Source organism: Anomaloglossus baeobatrachus, chromosome 2 (assembly GCF_048569485.1).
Source record: "Anomaloglossus baeobatrachus isolate aAnoBae1 chromosome 2, aAnoBae1.hap1, whole genome shotgun sequence".
NCBI classification, from domain to species: Eukaryota; Metazoa; Chordata; class Amphibia; order Anura; family Aromobatidae; genus Anomaloglossus; species Anomaloglossus baeobatrachus.
The window spans coordinates 411,713,879-411,734,457 of NC_134354.1; the positions used below are offsets into that span (position 1 = coordinate 411,713,879).

Here is a 20,579-nt window from a genome sequence, read left to right on the forward strand (position 1 = left end):
AAAGGGGACAGTGTTCCTGATGTATGTAAAGTGCCGCGGAATATGTTTTTTATTTTTTTTATTATAGCATATGTCAGGAAAAGCACTTTAAGTATACTGTAGGCTAACTGCACAGATACAGTGTGCACGAAACCAAAGTTCTACCATTTTTCTAATACCAGAAAAGCATGGTGGTGCATGACTTTGTAAAGACTACAGTCTTGTACATTTTAGTAAGTCTAGGACTTGGACCACAGCCACTAATTTCTTTAATGAGAGGACTCTCCAGACTGCTTTGGCACCGATGATAGATTCTGTTGAAAATCAACACTTAGATCATGTTAAAAACAGATCGTTGGTTAAATCTGAGTTATACGTATTTGGAATAGGGCCCCCAAAACATTGTATGAACCCTACTGTACCTCTGTATACCTCTAAGTTTATACATAGGTATATAGTCTTTTTTGTGAAAAAATGAATGTGGATGTGTTAAATTGTCCCTGTGCTCCCTGTCTGCGTTCACTGGACTAATCCAGGACTGCGGTCAACCAATGCCGCTGTACGATGGCAGCATGCCCACAGCAGTGTAACTGCTTTGTAACTGTCTGCTACAGAATGCAAGAGTGATTTTTTTTTTAAAATTTATTCTAATCTAAATATGCCTGATGAATCGCGCGATGAAGATGTTTCATGATCCGTATTACATGGCATCCTTAATAACCAGCTGCTATATATTTCCTTTGGACTTGAAATGTATACAGTGCAGAACAGAGATTGCTACATAAGTAGAATAATGTGTACTCCTGCTTGACATCTTATTACTGTTCTCTTGGCATCAAAAATTTGTGCCGAGTGGCATAAACCTACAGTGATAATGATCTACATCAAGAGCCAGCCGCAGGCAGCAAATAATATTGTTGGTTGGCTGGGAACGCTCGCCTTAGCAATGCTACATACATCACAGCATGTCACCTTCCAGACACCTACAAATAAGCTGCTGGGACTCCTACAAAACATTTGCAAGAGAAAAAGCTGAAATGAAGCAATTAGACGCCGCGCAGATAAAACTGACAAAACAGGTTTAATTTCTGGAAACAGATAATTCTCAGATAGCAAAGGAAGGAAAAACGGAGTAACCTCTGCTGTGCTATCTTCCATATCATGTAACAAGAGCGATATCAAGGAGGTAGGGTACATCTTGACACCTAGACTCTGACAAACGCACTACATGATATTACATGGTATCGCTAAAGACCTAAAACTTTGCGTTTGTATCATTGGGTGTATTAAGACATTCACAATTCTCTTTCTTTGGAGCAAAGCCTTAGCCAAGTATCTGAATACCATGGCCAAATCAGAGTAGCTTGTGGCCCCCACTACTAGCCCCACAGCTCCTATTCTCCATACCAGACTTAATCTCTGTCCTAAAATAAGTGATTCAGATAACAAAGATGTAGTCGTAAGCATTTCAAAGTGCAGTTAGTGACATATAAAACTTCCAGGTAATTTAATGAAGACCTATGCCTGAACAACTGTCCTCGATACATCTGCAAATAGCGATGTACCAACCGTTTAGTCATTCTGAGCCCGAGGGCCCCTATCAGTAGATGATGTACACATTCATGCTACTCAGGTAGCAATGTTTTGCGGTGATAATTAAAAAGCTCCTTCAGGCTCTCTCCCTTTATAAGAAATGTCAACCACTACTGTACATGATCAAGAAATGTGACTGGCAGCAAAGCAAGACACCAGGATCTAATATCAGCAGGCATCCCTTTTTCTTAATCGTAAGTTGTAGTAGTGCTTCCTGCTGGCAAGTAAAAAGAACTTTAGATGCCGTCTGCCTCTGAAGTAATGAAAGCCAATTACGGATACTACACTGTAAGGAGTCAGCAGGTCTTCCAGTCTTAGTAAATCCAAGCCTCTGTCAAAAGTGTACCCTTTGATGGTGGAGTCCAGCTGGCCATGGATCATCATTTATCAACGATACATTGAGTAGTCTTATATATCTGGCTGGTATTTCAGACTGTAAAAAACTATAGAATCCAGAAACCATCTAAAGCTGTCATTGTAGTGGAGTAATTTGTCTTTACTACCAGACAACTGGTTTGTAACATCACTAAGATGAGCAAATTGACTCAATATTAATCAACTTCTTATCAAATTTTCATCAATTTGCTGAACTCAACAAATTCAAATGAGCAATTTGCTTGCATGATTTGTGTAAAATGATTGCCACCATTTTATTAAATGCAGATGATTGCATCAGTTAAGGATGTTGGGCAATCTTTTCGATAATGCCTTGCAACTGTCACAATACATGGTATAGCATGGCCAATCAGAAGGCACTACAAAAGCCTGTGTAAAAGCAGAAGCAGGAAATGCAGCAGCCAATATATGGTAATTGTAGATAGAGCAAGGACGTCACAGCTCATAGTGTAGCAATAGAGATAGACAGACATTAAACACTTTAAAGGGAACCTGTCAGTGATTTTTACGTCCTACACAGCGGCCTGGACTCTTATTTACAGCATGTTAAAATGCTGCATATAAGAGCCCACTAGTGGTGGCCGCAGCTTACAGGCCCTAAAACTGGTGACAGGTTCCCTTTAAGAAACTATGCACACTTAGTGAAATATTTTGTATTTTTTTCAGTGATTTTTATAAATCAAGGCAAAAACCTTGAAGTTCTACCTCAATCATGGCAAAAAATGCAATATGGTCTAAAGATAATGTGTGACCACACCACATTGAAGATTAGTTTGTTCGGAACAGAGAATGGTGTCATTGTTCATCTTTTTCAGGGCAACTGGAGGTTTTTTGAGTACTTTTTGATTCCCTGTGATAAGCAAATCAAATTTCCTGAGAAAATTTGGAGAATCTAGCAAATTTGAATTGTAAAAAATGTACTCTTTTCTAACACCAATTCTTTCAGTTCAACCTAACATAGTAGGAAAATAATACAATTTGAACAAACTCCTTACTATGTAATATTTCCTCTGGATACTCATGATCACTTCAGTATTTTGGAATACAGAGCCCACAGAATGCTATACGTGCAGCTGCACCACTATGCGCAGCTAATTTTCGTACTGAGGGACATGGAGAAATTAGGGGACTCAGTGGTTTAATCTGATGGAGCACAGATTATAATATGGGTCTATACAATGGACTTATATTATAATTCATGTACTATGGTAGTTCTCCATTAACTATTTATATAAGGCTTAAAGGGAACTTGTCATACATTATTAACCTGCATATAGGGTTATTTGTCAGGTTAACCCCTTCACGACTGTGGGACGTACCGGTACGTCCTATTTTTACATGACTTAACAATCAGGGACATACTGGTATGTCTTAACAATCGCGGGGGCACAATCGCGGCCGGTGACTCGGCTTACTTGACAGCCAAGCCCCTGCCCCGCATTCAGAGACAGTGCCTGGAACCAGGAATTAATGTGTCTGTAAAAATCACATATCAACAATAAAAAGGATACTCCTAATAAAGGTATTTTGTCCTGCATTGATTTTTTTTAGCGTTTCCTAAAATATTTTGTTAGTGTTTTTTCCTGAAGTGCTTTATTAATGTTTTTTTAGCATTTTTAAGCACTTTTTGTTGCAAATGTTCTCATTTTTTTAGTTACATTGGTGTAATGAGAATGAATAAAATGGTATTGCAAAAGCAAAACAATGAAATAATTTGTGGCCTTTTTGTAGTCTTCCCATTGACGTCTATTGTAAAATATGGAGCGGTTTCATATTAGATAATAACTAAAGAATTGACAGGTCACTTCTTTTAAATGCATGGTTAAAATCAAATAGCTTTTCAATAGATATCAATGGGAAGAAAGAATCTTTCAAGCACTTTTTGAGTGACTTTTTGAAGTCCTTATTCCGAAAATCCTGACCACTCTGTATTTTGTTATTTTAGGAATAGATTCAAGATTCAAAATTATTCACAAAAAGGACATCAATTTAAAAAAGTCAAAAAAGAAAAACTCACCAAAAACAGCCATCAGCCAACGGGTCATCAAATATCAAAAGCACTAGCAGGATGCAGCCGGCCCTATGACAAAGGTGGGGACAACACAGGTGCAGAATACTGATGATACAACCACTCTCAGCCTACCATATCATGTGGAGGATGGCTGCTGGTATTAAATGTGCACACAAATTGGGTTTGCATAGGGCGCCAGTCACACAGCTATGTGCGATGCACAGTGTCTGGCTTACAGCCTATTGATGACACCCATACTGTTAAATCAGGTGGGCTGTCCAGAACTAAATAAGTGCCTCAGCACACAGGACAGACACTCTAAAGGGACCGGCTGCATCCTGCAGAAAATTGTGCAAGTGAAAAGGATATAAAATGATAATTAATGTGAGGTATTGGTCCATATTTTAGCCAATATATGTAAGCTCGTAACCTGGCCTCAAGGGTCCCCACACTTACGAGTCCCTACACTACATTCGAAATGATTCACGGAAAAGGACATAAATTCAAAAAAAGTTTAAAAAAACTCACCAAAAACAGCTATTAGCCAACAGGTGTGCTGCCCCCACCTATTATCATTGGGGGCCGACTGCATCCTGCTAGTGCTTTTGCTGTTTGACCTGTTGGCTAATGGCTGTTTTTGGTGAAGTTTCTTTTTTTTTCTTTTTCCCTTTTTTGTATTTTAGCAATAGCACATTTTTATTGGCCAGTAAAGGTACATTATTATTAATTTTATTTTGTAATGAAGGACTAAAGTTTATAAGGTTTATAAAGTTCATCATTTACATTATTCTGATAATTTTGGTCACCATTAATATGTTGAACTATACAGACCAAGTTTTCATCCATTTGTATGCTTCTTCATATTGCTATGATAGTTTTTTGCTTACATACTTATAAACACCATTCCATTTTTAAATATTCCTTAGTATGGATATTATTTCTTATTGTGATTTATTCAATGTTCCCATTCCCAAATGTTGATGCCTGTGTAGGTATAACTCACCTATATTACTGAGAGGTCATTGAATTAATCCAATGATATTACCCTCTCAGTTCATTACAAGTACTTTAACTTCTTGCCGAGGAATAATATACAACCAACCATATATAATTCCTACATACCCGTGTTGTTTCCATTTCCATCTCCTCCTGTGCTGAGCCCTTCACTTAGTAAAGTTGGGCACTGTTTATCTGTAAAATAAAATTTCAAATATCTTATTATTTCCTTATCTGTACTGGTAACTTATCGGACATTGCACTTATTTACAGTCATGTGAAAACTTAAGTTCATGCTCTTTAAATTCTATATTTTTATGCATCAAAATATTAATTTTAAAATATATTTTCCTTAGAAATTTTTAAAAATAGGTAAATGCAATCTCAGATGAACAGCACATGATAAACTGCACAAACATTAATGCCATTATTTACCGTAACTTACAAAAATGAGAGCAAAATGCAGAAGCAATATATGAAAAATTAAGTACCGTATTTTCCGGTTTGTAAGACGCAGTTTTTTTCCCACAAAACTGGGGTGGAAAATGGGGTTGCGTCTTAAAAACCGCATATAGACAAGAAAGACTGACTGCACTCACCAAACTGACGTGTAAACAGGTGCATAACTGAAGATGTAATGCAGGTCCATGTTCACACATTCATGGTTTCCATACTTTAGCATTATCAGAGTGCAAACTGTCTTTTTTTACAAACCGCATATGGCTTGCCAGGGTGCAGTGGTGGCACAGGGTCGGTGATACAGAGAGCTCGGTAGGGGTGTCACTGCAGTAGAGCAGCTCAGAAGGATCAGTGTGCGGCAGCAGAGGGTCGGTGATACTGTGGGCTCATGGGGTTCTATGGCGGTGAGCACCATTGATCAGCCGGCGAGCTCAAAAGAGGGAGTGTCATGGCTTAAGAGGGTCAATGTGTGACAGCGGAGGGTCAGCGATACCGTGGGCTCATGGGTTGTTGTGGCGGCGGGCGCCATTGATCTGCCAGTGGACTGCGGGCTGCTTTGAATCGCCGGCAGTGACGCAATGGACTTCACAAAAATGGCTGCGAATGCCAATCTACGCATGCACTGACTCCACACCCATTTTTTTGAAGTCCATCGCGACAAGCACCGGTGATTCAATGGAGCTCACAGTCCCCCGGCAGAACTATGGCCCCCACCGCCGCGGCACTCCACACTAGCCTGCAGTATTGCCGACCCTCTGCTGCTGCACATTGACTTTCTTGAGCTGCGACACCCCCTCCTTTGAGCCTGCCGGCAGATCATTGGCGCCCGCTGCCGTGACACCACACGAGCCCGCAGTATCGCGGACGACCCTACACTGACCCTCTTGAGCCACGACACCCCCTCCACGGAGCCCACAGCATCGTCTATGCTGCCTCCAGTGACTTTCTTGAGCCGCCCCACCACCGCTGCACAGGTTATTTTTTACCTATTTTCCTACTTCAAATTTGGGGTGCGTCTTATAATCCGGTGCGTCTTATAAAATGAAAAATACTGTATTTAACAAGAATCAGTAACTTGTAGAACCAATTTTAACAGTAATGGCTTTGAGTAATCAGTTTCTATATCATTTTATATGTATTTAACATCAATCTGGAGGAATGATGTTCTTCAAATTATTTGCTCGTACTGTGAGTAGACTGTATGGCCTAAATGTGCTACCATGGCCTACAATGTCTCCAGAATTATTTGCCATCGAACACATCTGGGATGTCATTGGTCGGAAATTGCAAAGGGAGCTGCCAGCAGCAGATCTTGATGATTTGCGTGACATGCTAAATGTTTTCAGCATGACAGACCATTTTTTAGACATCCATTAATAATTTCACCGATAGTATGCTAAGGTGTATAAGTGCATGTATCTCTTTGCACGTCATTTATACTTGATACTGAATTAATTGAGATGTTTTGAAAATGTTTACATTTTTCTATATTTATATAATTAACCTGTCTATCCATGCTGTGATTTCTATAACTGCACAAATTTTCCTTCATGGTGTTGCAATTTCAATGTTAAGGGAAATTAAATTAAACATAAAAGCAACCTAACTATTTATGTATGTAACATCTTCTGCAACGACTATACATATTTGCCTACCCAGTCTACAACTTTAAAACTTATTTGCCACACAATGAATATAACTAAACTTACATAACTTCCCAAACTCACTACATTAAATGTATTACTTACAAATAGCCTTTTCATAGAGGAAGTGGAATTGCGCTTTAGTGGCAACTAAGTAGGAGGTCTGATTTAGCAAGATGAAAGGCTTTTGACATGAGGTCTAAAGGGGAACATTTCGCTTTGTGGAGTTTCCCAAGCCAGTGCGAGGTTTCATGTAGCTTCGTCAGGGAGTGATGTGAGGGAATGTTAGGACACGTAACATTCCCTCACATCACTCCCTGACGAAGCTACATGAAACGGTCGTTGGAGTGGTGTGAGGGTCTGTCTTTACTATGTAATGTATCTTTGTATTGATTATATACTCCCCATTGGGACTTCATTCTTTATGTGAATGTTACCTTCCTGTGCAAACTCCTGAGTGCAGTATACCCCTAAATACATTCTTGAGCTGATTGTGCACTGTTCCCCACTGGGACTCTGTCCTTTACTGTATGGACGCTATCCCTTATGTGCAATCTTTTGAATGCAGTATATCCTTATCTATATATTATCCTTCATATGGACTTTGTTTTTGGGCAGATGAATGGCATTCTTAATGCATAATCATGCCAATGCATTCATATTCTATTTAGTGGTGTTGTTACAGCTATTCTTTAATCTCAGAAAGTTACACATTCATTCCCTTACCTTTGTTTAAGTATCCTATTACAGCTATGGATTGATATATTTTCCTATTTCAATCATGTTTACCAACTATTGAGACAGACCCTCCCCCCTTTTTTCCTTTTTTTTCTTTTATACCTCAGTCACATTTAATCATGTCTATTGTGTCCATAGTGTCTATGTTTTTTTAATCATGTTAATAAAAGATTTTGTATATATATATATTTTGAAATGGTCTTTGTAGTGATTTATATGGGCTCTTGATTGTACACACTCAGAGACCACATTATAATTGAAGATAAGATTATCTCCTTGTGAATGAGTATGTGCCTATCCAGTCTACAATTTAAAAACTCTTTTGTCGCACAATCAATATAACTAAATGTATATACCGTAACTTCTCAAACTCATAATATTAAACGTATTACTTTCTTAGAGAGCCGCAAAAAGCCTTTTCAGTGAGCAAGTGGATTAGAACACTAGTACCACCTATTGTACAAAGTAGGCCTCTGGTATGGGAACCAAAGGGAAACATTTCACCTTGTGGAGAGTGCCAAGTCAGTGTAAGGAGACTTATAGGCCAAGCAATTCTCTTCTGGAAATTTAATTATACAAATAGCTTCTTTAGAAAAGAAGAGTACAAAAACTCTAGTACCAACTACTGAGGTAGCATTCCTTAAAGGGGTGGTCAGAAGACAGAAGAAATTTCAACCTAAATCCCTATTTATTTATTGCCCCAATCTAAACTAATTTCTAATATGGCTGAATTAAAAAATGTTCTACCCTTCCCTGACTACCCTATCTGACTACTATTGTTTTTTTTTACTACTTCTTTTGTGATGACAATTCATTTGAGAATTGCAGTGCATGCTGGGATACTCAAACAAAGCATCAGTAGACAGGGGGCATAGGCCGCTGTCACTGTTACTGCCTCAGCCTCCTCCCTGAAACAAAGCATCATCAGTGACACTTGTTTCAGGGGCTGCTCTGTCGCTCCCTGCTCGCTGTGCACTATGCGATCTGCTCTGCTGCCAACTCAGAGCAACACGCACTTTTAGTGTGCCATGTGCTTTCAGAGACCAGCGCCACTCCCGCAAGTGACGTCCCTGCAAGGGCGGTTCTGATCTCTGCAAACCACCAGGTACTCTGTGAGCACTGATAGTAGGACAGTGACAGCAGCCTCTGCCCCCTACTCTGATGATATGCAAATCAAAAAAGGTCCATGGAGCCTCTGTTAGGAGTCTCGACACAGAAAATAGCCAGATATCCCTCCGGGAAGGACCTAGCCAAGGAGTGGCTCTTTTTAGGAGATCACCATAACGGAGGGATATCTGGCTATTTTCTGTGTCGAGACTCCTAACAGAGGCTCCATGGACCTCTTTTGATTTGCATATTTTCCAGGGGGCAATGCACCTAGGATTTCACTGTTTTGAGCGCCTTTGCTGGCTGCCGGCAGTGTTTTCTCTTGCTGGTCTCCCCGAGATCAGTGATTGTTTTTTCTTACTGGTCTACTAGGCATTGCTCCCACCTAGCCAGAATCCTACTCCACACTGATGAGGGGCAATACCCCGAAACAGCTGTTTGTGGATGGATGCCTGGCCTTGGTATTTCCTTTGTCCTATCTTTAAACTCATGAAGGAGTTGGATATTGACTAAAAGGGCCACTTAATATGGTGGTTATGGTTGTCTCCTAAAAAGAGCCACTCCTTGGCTAGGTCCCTCCCGGAGAGATATCTGGCTATTTTCTGTGTTGAGATCCTAACAGAGGCTCCATGGACCTTTTTTGATTTGCATATTTCCCAGGGGGCAATGCACCTAGGATTTCACTGTTTTGAGCGCCTTTTCTGGCTGCCGGCAGTGTTTTCTCTTACTGGTCTCCCCGAGATCAGTGATTGTTTTGTCTTGCTGGTCTTCTAGGCATTGCTCCCACCTAGCCAGAATCCTACTCCACACTGATGAGGGGCAATACCCCAAAACAGCTGTATGTGGATGGATACCTAGCCTTGGTATTTCCCTTGTCATATCTTTAAACTCGTCAAGGAGTTGGATATTGACTAAAAGGGCCACTTAATATGGTGGTTGTGGTGGTCTCCTAAAAAGAGCCACTCCATGGCTAGGTCCTTCCCGGAGGGATATCTGGCTATTTTCTGTGTTGAGACTCCTAACAGAGGCTCCATGGACCCTTTTTGATTTGCATATTTCCCAGTGGGCAATGCACCTAGGATTTCACTGTTTTGAGCGCCTTTGCTGGCTGCCGGCAGTGTTTTCTCTTGCTGTTTTCCCCGAGATCAGTAATTGTTTTTTCTTGCCCTCCTCTGATAAAGCATTGTCTGACTATCCCAGCATGCACTAGGATTCTGAAATGTAATATCAAAGAGAAAGTAAGAAAAAAAATCAATAGTAGTTACATTTTTAATGCAGCCATATTAGAAATTAGTTCAGATTGGGGCCATAAATAAATATGGATTTAGATTGAAATTTCTTCAGCTTTCGTACCACCCCTTTAACCCCTATACCACGCAGCGATTTTCTGTTGTTTTATTTTTGTTTTTTCCTCCTCTTCTTCCAAGAGCCATAACTTTTTTATTTTTTTCATCAACATAGCCATATGAGAGTTTGTTGTTTTGCGGAATGAGCTGTACTTTTAAATTAATCCATTATTTTTATCATGTAGTGTACTGGAAAACAGCAAAAAAATCCAACTACGGTGAAATTGCAAAAAAAAGTGCAAGTCCTCAATTTTATTTTTTTTATTTACCATAGTTACTATATGGTATAAATGACCTATATGGTATGGACTAACATTTTTACAGCTTTTTACCATTTTTGACCAAGTGCGATGTTTTGATTGCTTCTTATTGCATTTTATTGCAATGTTGTGATGGCCAAAAAAGCGTAATTTTAGCGTTTTGAATTTTATTTCCCGTTATGCTGTTTATTGAACGTTTTAATTTAAGTTATATTTTGATAGATCGGACATTTTTTAATGCAGGGATACAAAATATGTTTATTTGTTTGTTTTATTTTCAATGGCAAAAGATGGTTGTTTTGATTTTTTGTGCTTTTTTATTCTTCAAAACTTTTTTCTCACTGTTTATTGTATTTACTAGTCCACTTAAGCGACTTGAAGCTGCAATCATCTGATCACTGCGCTGTACAGAGCAGTGCATCAACAGAAATGATGACTTCCTATGAACGCTGGCTCGCAGCCAGTGTTCACAGGAAAATCATCATGACAGACACAGGAGTGTCATAAGCTGAAACCTGGCTCTCTTGACAACAGATCAGTTCCCCTTGATCATGTCACAGGGCCATAGATGGGAGCAGGGGATGTGAAGGGTTCAGAGTAAATTTTGATCCTTTCCACATGACTTAGCCAAACCAGACACTCCATTTACAGACACATGATTTACGATGTTTGTCTTGCATCAGTGCAAAGCATGAAGACTGATTTGACTAGGTGAGAGACATCTGACATGGGGTCAAAGGGGGAATGTTTCTCCTTGTGGATAGTGCCAAACCAGCATAAGGAGGCCAAGCAAAGCTTCTCTGAGAAGTTAAATATGCAAATATTCTGGAAAGAGGACTTGAACTGTAAAGGAACCTGTTGGGGTAATAAACCCACTTGGAGACCTATGTGCACACAGTCATAACTGTCCACAGCCCATTCTATCAAAACCTTCAAGTATTTTTTACACCCCAAAATACAAACGTTTGGTGTAATGATTCAGATCAAGGATATATATATATATATATATATATATATATATATATTAGTGATGAGCGAGTACTAAAAAGCTCGGGTGCTCGAAGCTCGGGCCGAGCCTCCCAAGATACTCGTGTACTCGGCCCGAGCAACGAGCCCAATGTTATCCTATGGGAGACCAGAGTATTTTTGTGAAATGACCCCCCGGCAGCATGGAGAAACCCTAAAAATGTCACAAAAGTCTCAGAAGAGTGCTCAAATGACATGGCAACAGCATGGGGAAGACCCCTTGAAGCATTTATCACTCAAAAGTCACAGCTGTGAACAATTTTGTCCGCGTTTCACGCCATTTTTACGGACTCACCAGAAAACCTTCCAAAATGACCCCAAAATGATTTTTCATGGCAGAAATGTTAAGGGCACATACCCAATAGTGAGATAGAGCTGGTGTTACTTTTTGAGATTAATACATGAAAGATTTTACGTGAAAACATTGTGTGGCACTCCGATGTCCCTGAGAAGAGACGTACATGAAGGCCTCTTGAGTCTAATGTGCCCATTTTGAGGAAGTGAGTCTTTGTAGTATTTTCCTTTGCCAGGGCAGTCCAAATTTGTGAGGTTCACCAATGCCCCTGCATACAGACGTGCATGATGGCCTGTAAACCTGAAGTGCCCATTGTAAGGAAGTGGGTCTATTTCAGTATAGCCCTTTGCCAGGGCAGCCAAAAATTGGGAGGCTCCACATTGTCCCTGGATAGAGACGTGCATGATGGCCTGTAAACCTGAAGTGCCCATTGTAAGGAAGTGGGTCTATTTCAGTATAGCCCTTTGCCAGGGCAGCCAAAAATTGGGAGGCTCCACATTGTCCCTGGATAGAGACGTGCATGATGGCCTGTAAACCAGAAGTGCCCATTGTAAGGAAGTGGGTCTATTTCAGTATAGCCCTTTGCCAGGGCAGCCAAAAATTGGGAGGCTCCACATTGTCCCTGGATAGAGACGTGCATGAGGGCCTGTAAACCTGAAGTGCCCATTGTAAGGAAGTGGGTCTATTGTAGTATAGCCCTTAGGCAGGGCAGCCAAAAATTGGGAGGCTCCACGTTGTCCCTGGATAGAGACGTGCATGAGGGCCTAAAAACATTAAGTGTCCATTGTCAGGAAGTGGGTGTATTATATAGTATAGCCCTTAGGCAGGGCAGCCAAAAATTGGGAGGCTCCACATTGTCCCTGGATAGAGACGTGCATGATGGCCTGTAAACCTGAAGTGCCCATTGTAAGGAAGTGGGTCTATTTCAGTATAGCCCTTTGCCAGGGCAGCCAAAAATTGGAAGGCTCCACATTGTCCCTGGATAGAGATGTGCATGATGGCCTGTAAACCTGAAGTGCCCATTGTAAGGAAGTGGGTCTATTTCAGTATAGCCCTTTGCCAGGGCAGCCAAAAATTGGGAGGCTCCACATTGTCCCTGGATAGAGACGTGCATGATGGCCTGTAAACCAGAAGTGCCCATTGTAAGGAAGTGGGTCTATTTCAGTATAGCCCTTTGCCAGGGCAGCCAAAAATTGGGAGGCTCCACATTGTCCCTGGATAGAGACGTGCATGATGGCCTGTAAACCTGAAGTGCCCATTGTAAGGAAGTGGGTCTATTTCAGTATAGCCCTTTGCCAGGGCAGCCAAAAATTGGGAGGCTCCACATTGTCCCTGGATAGAGACGTGCATGATGGCCTGTAAACCTGAAGTGCCCATTGTAAGGAAGTGGGTCTATTTCAGTATAGCCCTTTGCCAAAGCAGCCAAAAATTGGGAGGCTCCACATTGTCCCTGGATAGAGACGTGCATGAGGGCCTGTAAACCTGAAGTGCCCATTGTAAGGAAGTGGGTCTATTGTAGTATAGCCCTTAGGCAGGGCAGCCAAAAATTGGGAGGCTCCACGTTGTCCCTGGATAGAGACGTGCATGAGGGCCTCAAAACATTAAGTGTCCATTGTCAGGAAGTGGGTGTATTATATAGTATAGCCCTTAGGCAGGGCAGCCAAAAATTGGGAGGCTCCACATTGTCCCTGGATAGAGACGTGCATGATGGCCTGTAAACCTGAAGTGCCCATTGTAAGGAAGTGGGTCTATTTCAGTATAGCCCTTTGCCAGGGCAGCCAAAAATTGGGAGGCTCCACATTGTCCCTGGATAGAGACGTGCATGATGGCCTGTAAACCTGAAGTGCCCATTGTAAGGAAGTGGGTCTATTTCAGTATTGCCCTTTGCCAGGGCAGCCAAAAATTGGGAGGCTCCACATTGTCCCTGGATAGAGACGTGCATGATGGCCTGTAAACCAGAAGTGCCCATTGTAAGGAAGTGGGTCTATTTCAGTATAGCCCTTTGCCAGGGCAGCCAAAAATTGGGAGGCTCCACATTGTCCCTGGATAGAGACGTGCATGATGGCCTGTAAACCAGAAGTGCCCATTGTAAGGAAGTGGGTCTATTTCAGTATAGCCCTTTGCCAGGGCAGCCAAAAATTGGGAGGCTCCACATTGTCCCTGGATAGAGACGTGCATGATGGCCTGTAAACCTGAAGTGCCCATTGTAAGGAAGTGGGTCTATTTCAGTATAGCCCTTTGCCAGGGCAGCCAAAAATTGGGAGGCTCCACATTGTCCCTGGATAGAGACGTGCATGATGGCCTGTAAACCAGAAGTGCCCATTGTAAGGAAGTGGGTCTATTTCAGTATAGCCCTTTGCCAGGGCAGCCAAAAATTGGGAGGCTCCACATTGTCCCTGGATAGAGACGTGCATGATGGCCTGTAAACCTGAAGTGCCCATTGTAAGGAAGTGGGTCTATTTCAGTATAGCCCTTTGCCAGGGCAGCCAAAAATTGGGAGGCTCCACATTGTCCCTGGATAGAGACGTGCATGATGGCCTGTAAACCTGAAGTGCCCATTGTAAGGAAGTGGGTCTATTTCAGTATAGCCCTTTGCCAAAGCAGCCAAAAATTGGGAGGCTCCACATTGTCCCTGGATAGAGACGTGCATGAGGGCCTGTAAACCTGAAGTGCCCATTGTAAGGAAGTGGGTCTATTGTAGTATAGCCCTTAGGCAGGGCAGCCAAAAATTGGGAGGCTCCACGTTGTCCCTGGATAGAGACGTGCATGAGGGCCTCAAAACATTAAGTGTCCATTGTCAGGAAGTGGGTGTATTATATAGTATAGCCCTTAGGCAGGGCAGCCAAAAATTGGGAGGCTCCACATTGTCCCTGGATAGAGACGTGCATGATGGCCTGTAAACCTGAAGTGCCCATTGTAAGGAAGTGGGTCTATTTCAGTATAGCCCTTTGCCAGGGCAGCCAAAAATTGGGAGGCTCCACATTGTCCCTGGATAGAGACGTGCATGATGGCCTGTAAACCTGAAGTGCCCATTGTAAGGAAGTGGGTCTATTTCAGTATTGCCCTTTGCCAGGGCAGCCAAAAATTGGGAGGCTCCACATTGTCCCTGGATAGAGACGTGCATGATGGCCTGTAAACCAGAAGTGCCCATTGTAAGGAAGTGGGTCTATTTCAGTATAGCCCTTTGCCAGGGCAGCCAAAAATTGGGAGGCTCCACATTGTCCCTGGATAGAGACGTGCATGATGGCCTGTAAACCAGAAGTGCCCATTGTAAGGAAGTGGGTCTATTTCAGTATAGCCCTTTGCCAGGGCAGCCAAAAATTGGGAGGCTCCACATTGTCCCTGGATAGAGACGTGCATGATGGCCTGTAAACCTGAAGTGCCCATTGTAAGGAAGTGGGTCTATTTCAGTATAGCCCTTTGCCAGGGCAGCCAAAAATTGGGAGGCTCCACATTGTCCCTGGATAGAGACGTGCATGATGGCCTGTAAACCAGAAGTGCCCATTGTAAGGAAGTGGGTCTATTTCAGTATAGCCCTTTGCCAGGGCAGCCAAAAATTGGGAGGCTCCACATTGTCCCTGGATAGAGACGTGCATGATGGCCTGTAAACCTGAAGTGCCCATTGTAAGGAAGTGGGTCTATTTCAGTATAGCCCTTTGCCAGGGCAGCCAAAAATTGGGAGGCTCCACATTGTCCCTGGGTAGAGACGTGCATGAGGGCCTCAAAACATTAAGTGTCCATTTTAAGGAAGTGGGTGTATTATAGTATAGCCCTTAGGCAGGGGAGCCAAAAATTGGGAGGCTCCATGTTGTCCCTGGGTAGAGACGTGCATGAGGGCCTCAAAACATTGTTCCCATTGCAAAGGAGCGGGTCTCCTGTCGTTGTAATGTCCATTCTGCAAAGAATGGGCGAAAAAATTTACCACTGGGGGTATACCTGAAACAAAGGCCTAAGTATTGCAATTTGTAACGGTCATCATCATGGTGGCGCATGAGGAGAAGGAGGAGCAGTCCAGCGATTATCCAAAGTCCAGAAGTGTGTACCAATGGGTGAGTGGAGGTACATGGCAAACTTTAAATTCCGCTCTCATTTGCTGGTGGTGTGGTGAAGTCTGGCCCAATCCAACCCTTGTTCATCTTGATCAGAGTCAGCCTGTCAGCATTTTCAGTTGACAGGCGGGTGCGTTTATCTGTAATGATTCCACCTGCGGCACTAAAAACACGCTCTGACAAAACGCTAGCAGCAGGGCAGGCCAGGACTTCCAAGGCGTAGAGAGCCAATTCATGCCACGTGTCCAGCTTGGATACCCAATAATTGTAAGGCACAGAGGAATGTCGGAGTACAGTTGTTCGATCTGCAAGGTACTCCTTCAGCATCTGGGCAAACTTAGGATTTCTTGTGGCACTACCCCGCACCTCAGGGGCTGTGGTACGTGAGGGGCTGAGAAAACTGTCCCACATCTTAAAGACTGTTCCCCTACCTCTGGCGGATTGGACTTGTGCCTCTCTCGGCTGTACGCCTCGGTTGTCCACTGATTCCTGACCTATGCCGCTAGCGTTTTGTGAGGGGAATGCTTTGCCTACTTCCGTGAGTATGGCCTTCCGGAACTGCTGCATTTTGGTTGACCTCTCCTCCACGGGAATAAGAGACAAAAAGTTCTCCTTGTAGCGTGGGTCTAACAGTGTTACCAACCAGTAATGATTGTCGGCCAAGATGTTCTTAACGCGAGGGTCACGAGACAGGCAGCTTACCATAAAGTCAGCCATGTGCGCCAGACTCTTAACAGCCAGGACTTCAGTAGCCTGACCAACAAGATGACTGAACATGCTGTCCTCCTCCTCCTCCTCCTCCTCCTCATCTACCCTGTCCTCTGGCCAGCCACGCTGAACCGAGGATATGACTGGTGTGCATGTCATATCCTCAATTTGGCCGGAGAGTTGCTCCATGTCTTCATCCTCCTCCTCGTCATAGTCCTCCACTGCACGTTGTGATGAGACGAGGCTGGGCTGTGTGTTATCACCCACACCCACTACTGTTTCTTGCTGCAACTCATCGCGCTCCGCCTGCAATGCATCATGTTTGTTTTTCAGCAGAGACCGTTTTAGAAGGCAGAGTAGCGGTATGGTGACGCTAATAATGGCGTCATCACCACTCACCATCTTGGTGGAGTCCTCAAAGTTTTGGAGGATGGTACATAGGTCTGACATCCATCTCCACTCCTCAGGTGTTATGTGTGGAGTTTGACCCATTTCCCGACGGCTTAGGTGATGCAGGTACTCAACAACTGCCCTCTTCTGCTCACATATCCTGACCAACATGTGCAGAGTTGAATTCCAACGCGTGGGGACATCACACACCAGTCTGTGAGCCGGAAGATGCAAACGGCGCTGAAAGCCGGCAAGGCCGGCTGAAGCAGTAGGTGACTTTCGAAAATGTGCAGACAGGCGGCGAACTTTTACCAGCAGATCAGACAGCTCTGGGTATGACTTTATAAACCGCTGAACCACGAGGTTGAGCACATGGGCCACGCATGGAACATGTGTCAGCTGGCCTCGCCTCAAAGCCGCCACCAGGTTCCGGCCATTGTCACACACGACCTTTCCTGGCTTTAGGTTCAGAGGTGTGAGCCAGTGATCTGCCTGCTGTTTCAGAGCTGTCCACAGCTCTTCTGCATTGTGGGGTTTGTCACCTATGCAGATTAGCTTCAGCACAGCCTGTTGCCGCTTCGCCGAGGCAGTGCTGCAGTGCTTCCAGCTTGTGACTGGTGTGGAGGGCACAGTGGATGAGGATGCGCAGGAGGAGGAGGAGGCTGAAGAGCATGACATTCCGGAGCTGTAGAGTGTGGGTGAAACACTGACTGAGGTAGGGCCTGCAAACCTTGGTGTGGGAAGGACGTGTTCCGTCCCTCGCTCAGACTGGGTCCCAGCTTCCACAATATTAACCCAGTGTGCCGTCAACGAGATGTAGCGGCCTTGCCCACAAGCACTTGTCCACGTGTCTGTGGTTAGGTGGACCTTGGGTGAAACAGCGTTGTTCAGGGCACGTGTGATGTTTTGTGACACGTGGTTATGCAACGCGGGGACGGCACACCGGGAGAAATAGTGGCGGCTGGGGACCGAGTAACGTGGGACAGCTGCCGCCATCAGGTCACGGAATGCTTCTGTCTCCACCAGCCTAAAAGGCAACATTTCCAGCGCAAGCAGTCGCGAAATGTTAGCATTTAGAACTGTGGCATGTGGGGTGTTGGCAGTGTATTTGCGCCTGCGTTCAAAGGTTTGCTGAATGGATAACTGAACGCTGCGCTGGGACAAGGACGTGCTTGATGATGGTGTTCTTTCTGCGTAGGCAACTGCAGGTGCAGGAGTGGAGGAGGCTTGTTCGCAGGCAGCATGGACAGAGGATTGGCTCGCATGCACAACCAGCGAAGACGTAGCAGTGACATCAGCAAGCACTGCTCCTCGACTCTGTTGTACTTCCCACAAAGTCGGGTGCTTGGCTGACATGTGCCTGATCATGCTGGTGGTGGTCAGGCTGCTAGTTTTGGTACCCCTGCTGATGCTGGCACGGCAGGTGTTGCAAATGGCCTTTTTTGAATCATCTGGATCCAACTTAAAAAACTGCCAGACTCGGGAAGACCTAACATTTGTACAGGCACCTTGTGTCGTCGTGTTGTTCCGGGGAACGGTTGCCTGACTTCTGCCTGGGGCCACCACCCTGCTTCTTACTGCCTGTTGTGATGCTACGCCTCCCTCCCCCTGTGCACTGCTGTCCTCGCTCTGCATATCCTCCTGCCAGGTTGGGTCAGTTACTGGATCATCCACCACGTCGTCTTCCTCTTCCGCACCCTGCTCCTCCTCCTGACTTGCTGACAATTGTGTCTCATCATCGTCCACCACTTGTTGAGACACGTTGCCAACTTCGTGAGAACGTGGCTGCTCAAATATTTGGCCATCTGTACAGACGATCTCCTCATGACCCACTTCAATATGAGCTGGCGAGAGGCCAGAATGTGTGAATGGAAACGTGAACAGCTCTTCCGAGTGTCCAAGTGTGGGATCATTAATGTCCGAGGAGGACGTGTACTCAGCCTGGTGGTAGGAAGGAGGATCAGGTTCAGAAATGTGCGGTGCAGTATCACGGCTACTGACACTTGACCGTGTGGAAGACAGAGTGTTTGTGGTGGTGCCAATCTGACTGGAAGCATTATCTGCTATCCAACTAACAACCTGTTGACACTGGTCTTGGTTCAAGAGCGGTGTACTGCTGCGGTCCCCAAGAATTTGGGACAGGACGTGCGAGCGACTAGATGTGGCCCTTTGTTGTGGCGAAATTAGAGCTTGCCCACGACCTCAGCCTCTGCCTGCACCACCATCACGTCCACTTCCTTGTTCCTTGCCAATGCCCTTGCACATTTTGCAATGCTGTGCACTGCTGACGTGTATATTCACTACTTGTGCGTTATATAAAAGTTTCTGGAAATTGCACACAAGTGCACCTGTACGCTGCCACCAACAGGCACACACGTGCGGTTTTAAAAACCAAGCACGGACGCAATAAGAACCTAACAGGTTTTTTTGGGGAGCGACAATTACAGACAAGTCAGACACTATCTGGACTGTTTTACACTGTGTACACCAGCCCCAGATATGATGAAGGCTGGTATACGGTCACCACTACCCTGCCTGCCTGCCTGCCTGTATACTGGTACAATAGTCCTGACAAGGACTCTTTTGGTCACTAGCCTGTATTCAGACCTGGCTATACCCTGCCTGTATATAGCAACAATAGTCCTGAGAAGGACTCTGCTACTGTACTCCGACCTGGCTATACCCTGCCTGCCTGTATACAACTAGAATAGTCCTGAGAAGGACTTTTGGTCACACTGTTTGCAGCCCTGCAACTGAAAAAGCTATAAAGGGCCGCAAAGCTTTCCCTGAATCAGCGACACTCTCCCTGCACTCACTGTCTGGATAGCTGTGAGCAGAGCACAGCGCGCCGGCCGATATAAAGGCTCGGTCACGCTGTGCAGGCCGGCCAATCACTGCAATTCCACAACTAACAGGGCTGTGGCATTGCAGTGGTCTGCCAGCCAATCCCTGCATGAGGGCTGGCTCTCAAAAGAGCGCCAACATGCAGAAATGAAGACCACGAGTACAGCACAAGTATCGCGAGATTACTCGGTCCCCGCCGAGCAGCCCGAGTACAGCGATACTCGTGCGAGTACCGAGTAGTGACAAGCATGCTCGCTCATCACTAATATATATATATGTATGTATATATATAGTATCAGAACTAAACTCACAATATAGACAGAAAATCAGAACTTCGAGTATTACACGAATACATTACCAAAACCAAGCTCATACATATATACTGTACAAGAAGTCAGATCACTTCTAAGATACTGAACCACGATCTGTGCAAAAATAGTGTAGATAATAGAAACTATGAATACCATAAATAATTTTTTAACTATTCACAGTACATAACTACCATACCCATCTTGCTAAATACAGCACCAGTAACATGCTCAGTCAGTACATATTTACCACATCAGAAGCAGATTCCCTACACAAGAACACAAACACAATAACAGAACCAAGCTCAGTACACAAATGTAGTATCAACCTAAAAGTTCAGTATATAAATGAAATAGCAACATCAAGCTCATGAATACATAAATATGGTACCAATGCAAACTCAATACATATGACTCCATCTATATGGCAC

The 20,579-nt window shown here is 44.0% G+C and overlaps 1 protein-coding gene across 4 annotated transcripts in view; it reads right to left on the minus strand.

Moving 5' to 3' along the window:
- COL16A1 (collagen type XVI alpha 1 chain) overlaps positions 1-20,579 on the minus strand; it is a 345,470-nt gene that overhangs the window by 281,638 nt on the left and 43,253 nt on the right. For all 4 annotated transcript variants that reach the window (XM_075336132.1, XM_075336133.1, XM_075336131.1 and 1 more), the window contains exon 3: positions 5,102-5,170. In XM_075336132.1, coding sequence (XP_075192247.1) covers positions 5,102-5,170 — 69 coding nt within the window. The remainder of the gene's footprint in view (positions 1-5,101; positions 5,171-20,579) is intronic.